Below are 16,622 nucleotides of genomic sequence, written 5' to 3'. Positions count from 1 at the left end.
AGTGGAAGCTTTGGAAAGAATACATACATATATACACACACATACATAAATATACATGAATATACACGTACATGTCTGTACATAGAGTGCTTCAAGTGAATGAAGTTAGAAAATTTTAAAAAGTAAATCTCTCCTTACCAAGAATGCTACATAAATCTATACTCAATTGAAATCTGTCCTGAATTCTAGTGCTTCATTATCAGCTGCTATTAGAACACTCTACTTGTTTACCCTAAAGGAATCTCAAAATCAACATGTACAAAAAAGAATACCCCTCCCCAAGTTGAACTTCCTAATTTCTGCTGAAAGAACTATGTTCCAATCACCAAGGTTTGTAACTCTGAAGTCATCCCTGAGGCTTCATGTTTCCTCACTTCTCTTTCTAATTATTTGCCAAGTCTAGCTGAGTCTAACATCGCTTCCCTTCTCTCTATTCACATAAATCACTTGCAAGCTTGTCTTTTAGAACATCACCAGTATTATTTACTGAAGTGAGTTGCTAGGAGAAAACGACATCCCTAAAAGAATCTGAAAGGAACTATAAGAGAGAGGTTTGGCATACAGATCACTGTGTTTTAAAACCAAGGAAAGATAAAATAAAAATTCTCCTCATTTCCCCTTAACTTGGTACAGCAATATTTTTAAATTTTACAAGAAGTATACATTTTATTTCATTTTTTTTCAGATAAGTTGATTTTACATCAGTAAATGTCATCCATGTACACCAACAAAACAGAAAGAAACAACTAAAGAAGAGGTATTTGGCTAGATTTGATTTTGAAGATCCTACCTGTGGAATTGGTGTAATAGTATTCCATTACATTCATAAGGCATATCTCTTATGGCATAATAATATCCTCATACCATCACAAAACATTTTTAGGAAAGGGGATTACAGACCTAACTCATGATCTATAGGCGATGTATCTCCCTGTTAATGTATCTCCTTCCATGTTTCCATTTACCCTGATCTTTGTTCCAACAGGAAAAAACACCACAATTTCTGTCATATTACCTGTCTCAGGAAAGATTTCACCTGCCCTTCCAAGATCTTTTCACTTCCTCTATTTATATCTATTTTTATGGTTTCTAGGAAGAGGAAGCAAACTGGCTTTCAAAAAAATTCTGGGATAACTTTTTTCTTTTCCAGTGGAATGAAGTTTGAGGTCTTTACTGTTTCTAAGCTCCCCCATCATCAATAATTGGGAAATCTGCACACATTTGCTACCCTAGGTGACATATTTTCTGTGTAGATATAGACCATGGCCTCACTTTTTTTAAAAAACAAAACTGCACTTTTATAAATACATACATGCACACATTTCTCTACCATCTCCAACCATTCGATTATAAGTAGACAGAATCTCATGCTGTTAATTCAGGAAAATTGGCCCACATGGATATGCAATTAATGAACACCCCATCTGGAAATAAAACACCTTTTAATGGGTATAAATATTAACAATGAGAGCAAAACAAATCCAGGATTCAGCCTGGGCTATATTGTGAGTGTGGGGATAGGTGGAAGGAAAAGGCTGACCTACCTTGATGGTTTTCACCAGGTTGGCAGTGCTGTTGGCGACTTCCTTTGCTGACTGAACAAAATGCCTCTTGGCCACTGGGTTGCCTGTCTTAGATGAAGCGATGCGACAGGCATTACACAAGGCAGAGGTGTGCTTGGCAACAATTGTAGCAGCTGACAAAACCTATAAAAGAGAGAACCTGAGTGCTGCAGGGAATCTGATTCAGAGGTTTTGCTTTGAAAATCTAGATTCCGTATGAATCAGTTCATGGGTACCAAAGGTGATTTCAGGTCTGTTAACATTAGGTTCTATTGTCCCACAGGATGAACGGGTTCCATACCCTCTTAAGACAAATGTGCCAGCAGAAAGGGAGGGAGTATGATAAGAAGGGAAGGAAGAGAGGAAAGGAAGGAAAAGGGAAATGGGGGAAAAAATGACCTGAAGGAAGCAAAGAGGGAGAAAAGAAGTAGAGATGCTAATGATTTTGACATGTTGTACTATGGAGCTATCAGTACTGACTTAGGAATCACTAAGAAACATGCATGACTTTTTTCTTTCCCATTGGAACGAGGTTTTCTTTTGATCTTCACCATTTCTGTGTTTCCCTAATCAACTACTGAGAAATCTGTATGCAACTGCTACCTTGTACTGCGTATATTCGGTAAGGATATAGACCATGTGCCCCTCCCCACTTTAACACAATACGTGGAGCTAGTTCCACATAGCAATCATTCATTCAGGATCATCAGTAGAATGATATAATAAACGAAATAAATAAAACTGGCTTTTGAAATATAAATGCAGAGCTGAAAACAGGCATTTGGCAACTCGGGTAAGTGGCAAATGCTGCTGAGGGACCTGCATGAAGCAAAGGGGTAGGCTGCTTGCAGAGACAAGGAAAGATTCCAGGTAGGCAAATGGACCAAGGGAATGAAGGAAAATGGTTAGCTTCCTACTTTAATGATTTTTATGAACTAGGATCTAAGCTCAGCTATTTCTATGCTGTTTAAAGATTCAAAATACTGATGGTACCCAGTCAATTTCAGCACTCTGAAACAATATCTGCATCACCCTAGTTCTAGTTCTATACAGATGCAATGAGATTAAAGTGAAAATAAGGTAGCAGTGGAAGAAAAGGGTGAGGAAGAAATATCCACAAAGAGGCAACATGTGGCTTAAGAGGTATTTACGGAAGGGGAGAAGACAGATACTATTGCTAAACTGGCATTATACGTAAACTGACTGCTTTTAAGTTAGTCGCTGCTGTTGAGTTGTTTTAGTCTTTGATTCTTTGTGATCCCATTTGGGGTTTTCTTAACAAAGATACTAGAGTGGCTTGCTATTTTCTTCTCCAGCTCATTTTACAGATGAGGAAACTGAGGCAAACAGGGTTCAGTGACTTGTCCAGGGTCACACAGCTAGTAAGTGTCTGAGGTTGGATTCAAACTCAGATCTTCTTGACTCCAGGCCTGGCACTATTCACTGAACTACCTAGTTGCCCCCAATGCTGCCTAAATATTGTTAAGAAACTAAAGACAAAATACTCCCTCCTCCCCCCACTGCTAATTTTATTTTACTCAGGCAATAATATAGGTTTTCTATTTCCTAAGACACCATTCTTTAATTTTCAATCTATAACAAGCTTCAAGGACTCCCAAATTCTTTATCTAGAGCACTGCATCATTTGAATCTGGGATATGCAAAGTCTCCACTCCAGCTTGACAATTCCTTTCACCTACTTAGGACACAACATGGTAGGAAGTTGGATACCATGGTAAAGCGTTTTTCATCTTGCCCAAAATGGTTACCTGTGAGGGACTGCTGCCTGGATCCACTAGATTCTGACAAGCCATCTGGATCGCCTGATTGGCCCTGGCAAATTGGATGTGATCTACAAGACCCTGGTGCCCGGCCTGGCTGTTGGGATCAGAGATGCCAACGAGGTAAGCAGCCTAGGACAAAGGAAGGAAACAAGTGTTTGTTAAGCACTTACTCTATGCCAGGGACTATGCGGAGCACTCTACTAATATAAACTGACTTGATCCTCACAACAATCCTTGGGAGGTAGATGCTTGCATTATTCCACATTTTACAGCTGAGGAAAGTGAGGCGGGTGGTAGTTAAGTGATTATTTCAGGATCACACAACTAATAAGTGTCTGAGGCAGGATTTGAACTCCAATATTTCTGATTCTGGGACCAGCTCTCTGCAGTAGAGGGGCCACTTGGCAGCTTACTGTGCCCAACACAGTTTCTGTGGTATTTTTTGTATAAGACTGACAGTTTTCCAAAGGCTAATGAGGGGATGGAATGAGTTGGTTCTAACCTTGACTATCTACACTAGAGGATCACACCAAGTTCTACAGCCTTAATTTCCTCAATTATTAAACAAGGATTCCAATTTCTACCTCATGGGGTTATCAGGAGGTAAAAATGGTGACAATATTCAAGCTATAAAATATTCAGCTCGAATTCCTGACATGTTTGGTGAAAATCAGATATGAAAATGACTAAGAGATGCTGATTCAGGTACACACATTTTGTATACACAAAATCATTGAAGTATTTTCAGGAGGGGGGGGGGAAGCATCTAATCTCTATTGAAGTATGATTGTTCCAAGAATATTCCTGGCAATTGAGTGAAAATATGCCAATTCATACAACTCAGAAATATACACGGCACTGAGTGTTGTATTCTCAGGTAACTAGAAGATTTCTTTTATCCACGTCAGCTTTCCAAATTCAAAACTGATGCAAATCCTCTTTGGGGAGGACTCATGGCAACAGTGGACTATTTTGGGGTCAGTTAAATAAACCAAACAGTTATTTCAAAAATTCACAAGATGTCCACAGTAGAAGGAGTAGGGGTGACATCTAATACATTACTGCTGAGGGTCCCAACCTTTTCTCACTTGAACTCTACTTCTGAACACCAATTAGACCTTGTGATTCTAAGGGCTGAGACAATACAAACAAGTCATACCTGTTTTTATAAGAACAAAGACATGTAATGGTAATTGCAATAGCTCAAAAATCATTTTAAAAAAAAGGATAAAGCATTAGGGGGAATATAAACATATATAGTTCTACATTCCCTACCCTCAAGCCATCTCCCATCTCCTCCACAGATTTACCACCCACAGCAGAGACAATAAGCTGAAAGAAATGTCCAATTTATTAATGCACTGACTAATTGCTGTTTTCTGCTTGTGACGAGATTCTTACTCTGGGATGCTACAATTAGTAGGAAACTTTAGTTTCAACTCTTTTGTCTGAGAGAAGGACCAGTTCTAGAGCAGAAATTCTTGACTTGGGGTCTGTGAATTTGTTTTTAAAGTATCTCAATAACAATAATTCAAGGTTTGCTTTATAATCCTATATATACTTTAAGGCACTGAAAAACATTCTAAGAATGGGTCCATAGGCTTTATGAGACTGATTTTTTGTGTGTGTGACACAAAGTATCTTGAGAACTCCTGCCTACCACCTTTTCTTTCTTCCTCTCTTCTGCTTCTTTTTTCTTTTCTCTCTCTCTCTTTCCTTTTCTTAGCAGAGACTGCTTTTGTTTTTGCATCTCCAATATCTAGCACAGTGCCTAGGCACATTAAATGCTTTCTTCATTCATTCATTCATTCATTCATTCATTCATTCATTCATTCATTCTTTTACTCATCTTGGCCAAGAACTTCTTCTGTCCTCTTGTACGTCATCTTCCATTCCAACTTAGAAACAGAAAAGTAGAAGGTTTCCGCCAACCCTCCCTTCTTTCTTTCTTTTCTCCCTCCCTCCCTTTCTTTCAAAATACAGGGGCTACTCATGAATTTGTCCCTCTGCTTATCAGCATATGAGTTAACCTAGTTTCCCTCCACTCTCCTAGAAGATCATCAAATAATGCTAACCTTAGTGTACATACCCGATTACCTTAGCCTACTGCAGTCTGGAAATCAAGAATTTAAAATTTTGATTGTTTTGCCTCAACCTCAGCCTCCTTAGTAGTTAGAATTAGAAGCATACACCTGGCAAGAAGCCTTCTAGAGCCAGTTTCTCTGGATTGCATTGAATCCTATCCTATCCTCTTACTATTAAAAAAAAAAAAGCTATCAGTCCTTGCCTTGTGACTGAACGAGAGGTCAGGCTCACATCTTTTTTTTTTTCTTTTTCCTCCATGGAAATCCTCATTTGAATCTCAAGTGGAGGTTGGGAATCAGTCTTACCATAGTTGGCAAAAAGGATTTACCTGGGCTGCAGCTTCTGTGAGGCCACAGAGGGCCTTGGATGCAATTCCCACACATTCTCCAAATAGAGGAAGGTCACCCGTCTTAGCATTTTGAGATATTCCTGCCATCGACTCACCTAGAACCTGAAACAGAGAAAGCACTGTTCCAATAACAGTGTGTGCAAGAGCCTAATGCTGACTTAAAATTGTAATCTTCAAGGAAATTTAATTCTAGTCTTCCCCCTCACTGACAACAATAATAGGCAAGTAAATTACAATAATTCAATTTTAAACAGAGAAATAATAAATTGGGAGCATGAAACTTTCCAAAGTATCCAAAGTGTCTTTTGTTCTAATGGAAGAAGGCTTATCCATATAGAGTATTAAAAGTACTTATCACTTGGATGTGCCTTTCTGTGACTATATCTAAGCTGGGAACTCCTAGAGCTGAACTTTTCTAGAGTTTAATGTAAAAGCTAATTATGAACATAAAAGAGTTTAATAAATGTTTCTTTGAACAGAATACATGCTTTTTGAAGGCAGGATCTATTTTAGCTGCTGTCTTCACATTGTGCAAGACTAGCACAATGCTTGGTATGTGGTATATGCTTAATAAATGTTTGTTGACTCACTGAATCCAGTTCAACATGAATTTAGGAAGTGTCTACCATGTGCCAAGAGGTAGGTAGATGGTTCAATGCACAGAATGCTGAGGTTGGAGTCAGGAAGACCTGAGTTCAAATCCAGCCTCAGACATTTACTAGTTATGTGATCTTGGGCAAGTCACTTATCCCCTGTTTGCCTTAATCCACTGGGGAAGGAAATGGCAAACTGCTCCAGTATCTTTGCCTAGAAAACCCCATGGACAGCATTAGTCATGGTCATGAAGAGTCAGACATGGACTATATATGACAAAACAATGAGCCAAGAAATTTACTTGGTAGTATCAATGTGCAAGAAAATATTAAAATGAAAATGCATCTATTACTTGGAATAATTGAAAAAAGAAAACAGTAACTATTCTAGATTTTATATTTATACTTACCTTATTTTGGATGATAATTTATTATAAATTTTCTATGTATATTTGAGTACTTAAAAGGGCTTCTAGGCATGGTGGCTAATTCTTCAAGAAAGACTACTGGGTAGGTGTGTATATGACAATTAAAGTTGCTCTACAGGTAGTGAAATGATGAATAAACATAATTGTTTTTTTCTTAGTAAGATGGCAGCACTACCAAATCTATATGCCATTTTAGTGATAAAGATCCCCTCAACAGGGATTCCTCTGGTAATGAGAATAGGCAAATGACACTTTCCTAATGAAAGGAAAACAACTTTATTTCCTGGATATGGAAAACAGATTAACTTATATACAGAAAAGCAAAGTCTTAATTATAATTAATTAGAAGGAAATGAAGAAGTAGGGCATTTCAGAAACAAACTTCAATGTAGTTGGAAAAACATTCTCCGGGAAAGACGGCTCAAGTATGCTCTCCTATAAATTTCTCTCTCTCTTCCTTTCCTTCTCTCCCTCCAGCTCTTCTCTCCGTGTGCCTGCGTGCGTGCGTGTGTGTGGGTGTGTGTGTGGGTGTACAGAAAGAGAGGGAGCTAAGAGAGCAATGTATTCATAAATATATTCATATACACATGTTTGTGTACATACAGACAAAGACGTGTGCACACGTTTCTGTGTACACATACAGTCATGGAAGAAGAGACCACGTGTGTGTACTACTGCGAAGGCTCCCAGCTTTTGGTGCGTTTATTTGTATGTATGTGTATATATATGTACATATACATACACCTCGATCATGTGAACATGCATCGTTCCTTAATTTACTTAAAAACATGAAAGCTGATACTAGCTACTATAACAAAAACAATCTTACCTTGGAATTTTCCATTACGCTCTCAATGCAGTCAAAATAGGAGAGATCACTAACAGGTTCGTTGGGATTATCCAACATTCCTTTAACAGTCTGCAGAAAGACAGCAAACCTTAAAGCATTCCATAGAGAATGAAAGTGACTCCACATACTATTGGGCACAAAATAACAAATATTTTTCTATACATAGAGTTCTGATCACTATTGTTCATTTCACTTTTAAGTGGGTAAACTTCGAATTCTTGAAGCAAGCATATTATATGAGACTATATGAGACTTATATGAGATATATGTTAATCAGATACAGTACTAATTAGGGAAGTACTAATTAAGATAGAGGTCGATTACTTTTATCGATGATACTTATATAAAGTAGGGGAGGCAGAAGGGGATGTGGCAATTAACTTCAAGGACTCATTCTTTGACTTATGCTGTATTTATAATTGAGGGAATCTTTTAGCATTTGAACTCTGAAACTTTTCTTCCCTTACTATCTTCATGGGCAGACCAGGCATAATGAGAAAGGACAATTCATCTGTGCCTAGTCTGACAGAAAGAAAATTCAGGGTGGTGGATTAATTTGGTCTTGTTTTTCTTTTAAAGTCATCAAAAGGCTACTGACTCTTAAACCTTCTAGACTCTGTCAGTGAAGGTGCTAATTAAATATGGAGCCTACTTCTATGTTTCTCCATATGGGCATCATGAACTAACCATCACACTTTTGGTTATCTGTTATCTAAGTCCTGGATAAGCTGTATTCAAATGCTATCAAGGAGAAAAGTCTAACCTATTTTTCTATCTACTGAGCCAGTGCAGCCAAATTTGTCTTCATAAGATGTCTTGATGATGAGGCCTTAAGAAGCATCAGACAGGAAAGACGATGAGAATGTTTATCAGATATAACAGACGGGACATCAGAGGCTGTCTAGCCTACTTCACAGATGAAGATACCGATGAGGTCAAGGAACTTTTCCAAAGTCACAAAGGGGGTGCTCTTTCCACCATAACCCAATGGCATCCATCTTCAGTTTAAGGTACAGGTATAAGGGACAGGGTAAAAAAAATGGCGGCGTCTAAAGGCAGAACCCTTTGGACACCATAAGAAAATCTGAAGAGAGAATGGAAAGAACACTTGTTTTGGAGTCTGAGTTAAAAAGCTGCCTCTGATGCTATGTTGCCTAAATGACCTTGGCAAATCACTTAAAATGTCCAGGGTCTTATTTTCCTCATTTATAAAAATGAGAGTGTTCGTACTAGATGACCTCTGAGGTCCCCTCTAGATCTATAAGCTAATCAATTTAAAAGATAGATGCCCCCCAAATAACTGAAAATTTAATCAGGTCATGGTTATTAATGGTGAAAATGACTCACTCAACCACCTTGCATTCTGAGTAGCTTCCAAAAGCATCAGCCCCAAGATAATAAACTCTTTCTGTCTTCCTCTGAGGACAAGAGCTATTTGCTATTATTACAAAATCACAGAATATCTCCATTATCCCCATGTATATATAGACAATTTCCACTGCTTCAACTACCTGAGAATCAACTATGAAGGGAAAAGCACACTAAATTTCAACCCAGAAGGGCAACTGATGGGCAGAAACTCATCAATGTGAATTTCTAATTAAAAAAAATTAGTCTCTCTCTCTCTAAAAATAAATTATCAATAGATGTTGAACCCTTTGTGGAGCATAATTCATTTTCCCTTATTTTCTTTCAATTAATCACTGTTTCTGTTGTTTATAACCTCAAAACTGCAATCTATTTCACATAGCCTCCAGTATTCTGGGCTCATCTTACCAACCACGCAAATTCCTTCATTTATCATCAGTTTCACTTTTTCTGAAGAATTCACTTTAAAGCAAAATTCATTTAAATAGGATTTATTTTAACTGGACTATTCAGAATCCTATGATTGTTTTTCTTTTTAAATACTAACGGCCATTATTTTAATTTTGTTTTCCATTCTCCCTAATGAAAGCATCTTCAGATATTAATTCAGGTATGAAATACATTATATAATATAATTTATACCTATTCTTTCCTATGTAAAGGGGAAACAAACAAACTGGAACACTTTTTTGCCAAAGACAATTGGCAGATCCAATCAAGATTTCTGAATCTGCTTCAACCACCAGACCACTTAAAAACACAGGGTAGAAGAAAAAACAGCTAAGCTGATGTAACTCTAGGCCACTGAGTAAAGACAAACAACTGAACCTATGTTTAAGGTGATCAAGTCAGCTCTACTTTTCACAAACAGCCTAAAATCTTATAAAAGTTCAGGGCTCTGGAGGCTGTCATCCCAGAAAAAATGGGTGTTAAGGTTACTCAAAGTTCTTAAAGTCAGCTCAAGTTTCTCTCTTTGTAGCGGGCAGTGAATGAAGTAACCTGAGCTCAGGGTACAAAAAAGAGTACCCCACAGCTTATTATGAAGACTTTCTAAAAATGACAGCAGAATTCTGATTTCTGGTATTACATTTTGGAAAAGGCCTAAGGACTCCATGGGTTTTGTTAAGAAATATGTAGATAAAAATTCAAGGACTGAGGAGAGGGGTCTGAGCAATTTTATAAAGCTATTGTACATCCCAAGGTCTAGGATACTACTCCAAGGCCAGCAATAAAAAGTCAACACTAGAGACTACATCCTGGGCAAGTGAGAAGTCACAATTATTTCTAGTTGATTGTGGAATTGCCTCCAGGTGCTTGGGTAATCCTAAAATGTCAGAACTAAATGAATTGAAGAACGTACAAATGCTCTTAATGATTGACAACCAAGCAACATCTCTGTAGGGAAATCAAATGTCCAAGGAAATACAACCAATTTATTTTTACTGAGATGTCACTTTGGTCCGTTTAATATGCCCTCCATCTATGGAATGGCTGACTTGTCAAAGGTTGGGTAGGAACAGATTTTCATTTATTTCCTGTCACAAATACTTGTGGTTTTATACTCAGGTACAAGAGCTAGGACCTGAGATATGCCTTCAGTTGTGTCAGTATCAGGTCATGGGGAGGCCCAAGACTCTGACTCTGCTTTAACCCTTTTGGTCAAGAAGTGTCAGTTTATAACACTCTGCCTACAGGATCACCCAGAACTCTAGTAAGACAAAATGGACAGGCAAAATGTATTCTTCTCTCCGTTAAGCAGTATGTCCCAGGGGAGCTACCATTCTCAAGAGACTCAGGATATAACATTATCTTAACTTGCCTCAGCCACTTGTTCAGTTTTGGTCTTACATCCATAGCGCCAGCCAAAGAGCAGTTGGTAAAAATTACTTCCTCCTCCTCTAAATATGAGACTCTTTCTACTAAATACATTTCTGCCTAAACACAAGGGTAGAGGCAGATCTGATGCTTCCCTCAGCTCCGCCAGGAGGAGGAATTCCTGTCCACCAGGATGGTTTACAATTCCCTTCCCAGAAAGACTAGAAAATAAGAAAGGCACAGGACAGTAATCCTACAAGAAAATGGAAGGACTACACCTGTCCTTCCATCTTTTGAAATCTCTAAGTATCATTCCATGTAATAATACCTCAAGTTCCCTGAGGGCATTGTCACACTCCTTCTGGCCTGGTGCTTGCTGGGTACACAGTGTGATGAGCTGATTAATGCTTTCTGTCACAGCTCTAGGAAGGAAAAAAAAAGCATTTTTTATAAAGATTGACGATGAAATTACCCTTATTTTATTTTTCCAATTCATAAGAAATTCAATTAATGAATTAAGTAGGGTATGGTCTCCATTTAAAGCTCTTCTGTAAGCAACAGGTTATAAATGAGAAAAAAAAAGGAAACCTAATTGAGGAAGAAAATTTTTCCTCAAGCAGAGCCAAATCATCTGATTATTGGGCTGACTTGTGAGGGGAACCTGTGCTTTTTTTCAGAATGAATGACTGTCTCATATACATGACCAAGATTTTCCAACAGGGTTGAAATAGCAATAATCACATTGTTCTTAAGACCTTTAACTAGCTACTTACAAAGAATCATCCGGACAACTCCTCTTATAATTTCTAAGATTTCAATAAGAGACTACTGATTACCACAAACATGCTGTAAAAAATGCAATGGAATTTTAAAACTACTTTTCGTCTAATCCCACATGAATTCACAGTCCTTAAACGTAGGCCTGAACGCTACTCTTTAACAAAAACGTGATCTTCATTTGAGGGTTGGGGAGAGACAGCAGGGACACAAAGAAATAAACCAGAACTTTCGATCCAATCTTGGCACTGTTTTGGGACCACAATGTACCTTTGGGAAAGAGTGAAAACTTGGGACATTCTTGGTGTCCAATCCTTCTTAAGCAGCCTCTTCTATAACGAGAGGCAGAAGCTGCCACCAACTCTAGGCTGTAAGATCCATAATTCAGAGAGCTGGATTTTTTCAAGGGCACACATTTCACTACTATGTGCTGTAATGAAATTTGATAGACCTTGTAGAGCTGGCAATGGTGTTTCAAGGTAACGTAGTTAAGGAGAGAGCAAAGATAGATCTAGAACCAATGAATGGGAGGGTGTATGTGAGTCCAGGACAGCCTGTTCCAGTGAGGAGAATGTGAATGAGAAAGAAAGTTCCTTGAGGTACTACTTAAATTATTGAGTATCTTTTATTAATATGGAATAAGTAAGGTTAGGGACTTAGAGTCAGGATGACCTGAGTTCAAATCTGGCCTCAGACTAGCAGTTGTATGACTTTGGGCAAGTCTTAACTTCTGTTTACTTAGGTGGTTCAGTGGATAGAGTGCTGGGCCTGAAGTCAGGAAGATGAGTTCAAATTTGGCCTCAGACGATTACTATCTGTGTGACCCTGGGCAAGTCATTTAACATCTGTTGCCTTAATCCACTGGAGAAGGAAATGGCAAACCACCCCAAGAAAACCCCATGAATGATGTGGTCCATGAGGTCACAAAGAGTTGGATACAACTGAAGGATGAGATTAGGGGAGGGAGAAAAAAGGAAAACAGATCTTCAGCTTGATTTAATTCTCTCCACGATTTGGCTCTTAACCAAATCACCCAAAATTACCTCTTACAACTGACAACATAAAGCAAAGTCAGAGCATTGTGCCTCTCCCTAGCACATCATTCTTATTCCGCCTTCCAAACCTTTGCTCACATCATTCCCTTTTGCCTAGAATACACTTCCCATTTATCTAAATTCTACCCATATTTGACAGTGGCTTTGTGAACTTAGTGAATCGTAATGAAATGTGAGTTATTCTTCCACTTCCTGACCAAGTTCAAGTCCTATAATAAAAATGACAACAGCACCTGAGACTTATTTATACATCGCTTTCTAGTTTATAAAGCTCTTAACATATATGGTCTCACTTAGTCTTTCAACAGCCTAGGCTATACATCTCTGACTTCTGTAGATGATGAAACTGAGGCCCCAACCCTCTTGGTTGGTAGAATCCTGGATCAAATCCCAGGTCTGTGGGCTCTAGATCCACTGCTTTTTGGACAACATCAAGCTGCCACTTCAAACCCCCTCTGTGAATCCTGGTTCAATGGAAAGGGCAGAGGATTTGAAGTCAAGGAATGAATGTATTTTACTAATAAATTGTTTGGAGTTTGCCAGAGGATATGCAAATTGAACGAACAGGCTTTTCCAATATGCAAAGGACAATCAGCTTAATTATTTGATGAGAAGACTCTAGACTCTAGTTTGAATTTTAGATTTACTTAAGGTGATGAGCTAGGGGAGAGAAAGGAAAAAAAACACATCTTGAACTTTGGATAGGGAAAGAACTAAAAAAAATCCCTCCCCCCATTTGGCTTTGGTCTAATTCATTCATGTGCCCATAGATTTTCCTCAAAATTTTTAGTAATTCTAGTGATGAAAAAATCCAACACTTGAGTATTGATTTGGGACAACATATGACAAAGGAGGGTTATTTTTTTCCTCCACTGCCCGCAACGTAGAAACAATATGGCATAAGTAGTAGGATGCCACCCTCAAGGGCAGGAGGAACTGTACCTCTTACTATGGTTGCATTCAGGGGAAGGAGCCTGACTAACACTTACTAAATCAATAAATCAGTGTATACTGACACACTCCATTCTAGTGGCACAGCAGTTGTAAGGTGAAGTCAGGATCACCTGGTATTTGTATGCAAATGTAGCTTCAGTTGGCTTATGTTTTTTCCAGGGTGTCTACTCTTTATTTGGCTATCTTCAGCTCTGACCAATGTCAGGGTCATCTGGTTTAGAACATTAGATTATAAAAGGAAGGGCTGGTACCTGTCTGTTTAATAAATAGGGTAACATCTTATAGTGGAGGAATTCATTAGGCATTACAGACAGACACCTGATTCAGCTACCAGTCACATTTATTTATTCACTTCCAAGTGTATAGAAAGAGTAAACAAGTGAAGTCAGGGTGCCCAAAGTGAAAGGTTGTATGGGGCTGACTCAGGAAATTGCACACTTGTGCAGAGGACACTCAAGAGATTATTACGCATTGAACATATTGGAGTTGGCAGCTACCATATGGCACTGGGATAGCATGACCGATAATGAAAACACAAACCAGGGACATTTCTCTATTCAAGGATAAAAGCAAACAGACTTGAGCCTCAAACCTTGAAGATTACTGAAGGGATTTCTAACCTGAAAACTGTTCAGTGTTCACTGATGCTAAAATGACCCAAACCAGAGTATCTTAAGGGATACAGCATAGGGAAAAAAAAAATCTACAATAAGTATGGATAACCATCAACCATGGTGGGGGACAGAGAAGATGGTGAAGGCATTATTCCTGCCTCTGAATTACTTAAAGTCTAGTGAAGATAAAGAGATTCAATGAGCAAAAAATATTTGTGGAATGCCCATTACTTATAAGGTACAATACTAGGGTAGTGAAGAGATAAGACTTGTAAAACTTGGACCCTTGTCTTAAGTACTTGGTGCAGTACTACATGACTACAGTCACTATGGTCCAGACTTCACCTGTGAGGGGTCCTGAATAAATGTTTGCTGAATTCAATTACAATCTATTTAGGGACATGTGACATATGCCTGCAAAAAGGTAAATAGGAGTGCAAGAAACCTAGCAAAGAGATGACACAAAAATTGCCCAAGAGCACTGTCTATCTGTCTCTTTCTTTCTCCCCTGTTCTCCACAAACACATATGTATATACAACAGACTATATATATATATATGTACACATACATACATGTATATATACACATTTTATCTACAGTATATATTATCTATGTATACAGCTACAGTTATACACACACATACGTAGTACATGGATGCAGATAGACAAATAGATGCATTATATATTTTCTGGTTTTATAGGGGAAATGGGAAGACTGCGGATGAAATAATCAAACGCCAATAGGAGATCAGATGTGGCAAGAAAGAAATCAGCTGGGGCTTGAATGGCCATCCAAGTCTTTTTAAAGAGGTAGAATCTGATTTGTACTCTCAAGAATGGTTACTATTTAAGTGGAAAGAAGCAAAGCGGGAGAGCACTTAGGACTGAGAAGGAAGAAATAGTATGACCAAAGGCAAATGCAAAAAGACCATTTTTTTCTTGCACATCCCAATTCTCCTCTCTCTTCTCTTATACAAAGAGAATTGCTGTTCCAGCTTTGGTGACAGGGTCCGCAGGGACCGATGGCAAAATACAAGGGGCAACGAGGGAGACAGGTGTTAATTAAATTGCAGGTTCCTAGAGAGTCAATGCTACGGCTGGGACAGAAGTGGAAATGGGTCCTGTGATCCCCAGTATAACCTCAGCATCTTGGGCAGCTTTGGAAGGGGAGAAGGGTAAATTGCTTCTCAAGTTGTCGAGTATTTCATGCCAGGGGCTTGGCAAGGTGGCAGTGTCAACAACAGCGGCAGGGAGGGAGAATGGAGGCAGAGCACCTTTTTCTTCCAACTGAAAATTGGTTTCTCAGTCTCTGGATGCAATCAAAGAGCACCAACCCAGCTGCTTATCTCAAGGCAGGGGTTGGTGAAAACCTGCGAAAATGGTTCTCAGCTCAACCAGACTCATGAGATTTGGCAACATCCTGAACCAGCACAATTGAAGGAAATAAACAAGTTTCCACATTCCTAATGTGAAATGAAAGCAAATGAAAATAAAGTGAAAGCTATGCCACTGTAGATATTTGAAACAGATGACAGGGTTCTTCAAATGTCTTCTGCCCTCCCCTCCCTTTGCTTTTATCCTAAGGAAGAAATGAGGGTCCATTACACACAGATATGTCCCCTTTTCTATAGAGAAGAGAATTGGCTTTTCCTTGGGCAGAAGGGATGAACAGTCCAACAAAGAACAACAGGCACAAGTTTGAAAATGTTGGGGGAGGGGAGAAGGGAGAGCCTGGAAATTCAGGACTGAGACACTGGACTGGCTTGTTCATGCCCTGAGAAGCAGCAGTGGCATTACCGTTCAGTCATATGACAGCCATATGAATAACCAAGAGCTATCAGCATAGATAATGAAAAGAGCTATGACCAGGGAATCAGGAGCCCAAAGATCTAACCTTGGGTTTTCTATGACCCTAAGGAAGAGACTGTCACCTCTCTGGGTCTCAGTTTCCTCTTCTATGAAAAGTGAGGGGTTAGCAATGTGTCTAAAGCAAGGAGTTCATACCCTAAGGTCTGTGAACTTGTTCTTTGAAAATATTCTGCTAACTCCATTTCAATATAATTGGTTTCTTCTGTAATCCTATGAATTTTATTTTATACACTTTAAAACTTGATTGTGAAAAGGGGTCCACAGGCTGTGCCAACTTCCAAAGGGGTCCAGGACACAAAAAAATGGCTAAGAATCTCTGCCTCAAAGGTTGTGAACATGCTAATATTGTGACATATGAGTAACAGAAGAGTACCTGCCCATACTAGGTGACCAATATGAAGGCTATGAGGAAGTATGGCCAATCAGAACAACAGTCATACTGATGGTAACTGTGCAACAACTATAGGGGACATTACACAGAAGGAAAAGAGCTCAAAAGGGAACATGGAAACCAAGAGA

General features: G+C 38.8%; 1 protein-coding gene across 11 annotated transcripts in view; it reads right to left on the bottom strand.

The window, feature by feature from the left end:
- The window catches only part of TLN2 (talin 2), a 565,589-nt gene that overhangs the window by 131,837 nt on the left and 417,130 nt on the right, over positions 1 to 16,622 (bottom strand). For all 11 annotated transcript variants that reach the window (XM_072612946.1, XM_072612883.1, XM_072612950.1 and 8 more), the window contains 5 exons: positions 11,163 to 11,256; positions 7,631 to 7,720; positions 5,760 to 5,882; positions 3,332 to 3,475; positions 1,545 to 1,706 (listed from right to left, as the gene is read on the bottom strand). In XM_072612946.1, the coding sequence (XP_072469047.1) occupies positions 1,545 to 1,706; positions 3,332 to 3,475; positions 5,760 to 5,882; positions 7,631 to 7,720; positions 11,163 to 11,256 (613 nt within the window). The remainder of the gene's footprint in view (positions 1 to 1,544; positions 1,707 to 3,331; positions 3,476 to 5,759; positions 5,883 to 7,630; positions 7,721 to 11,162; positions 11,257 to 16,622) is intronic.

Source organism: Notamacropus eugenii, chromosome 1, assembly GCF_028372415.1.
Source record: "Notamacropus eugenii isolate mMacEug1 chromosome 1, mMacEug1.pri_v2, whole genome shotgun sequence".
NCBI classification, from domain to species: domain Eukaryota; kingdom Metazoa; phylum Chordata; class Mammalia; order Diprotodontia; family Macropodidae; genus Notamacropus; species Notamacropus eugenii.
The sequence above is the reverse complement of the archived record's forward strand: the minus strand, read 5'-3'. Positions and strand labels throughout refer to the sequence as shown.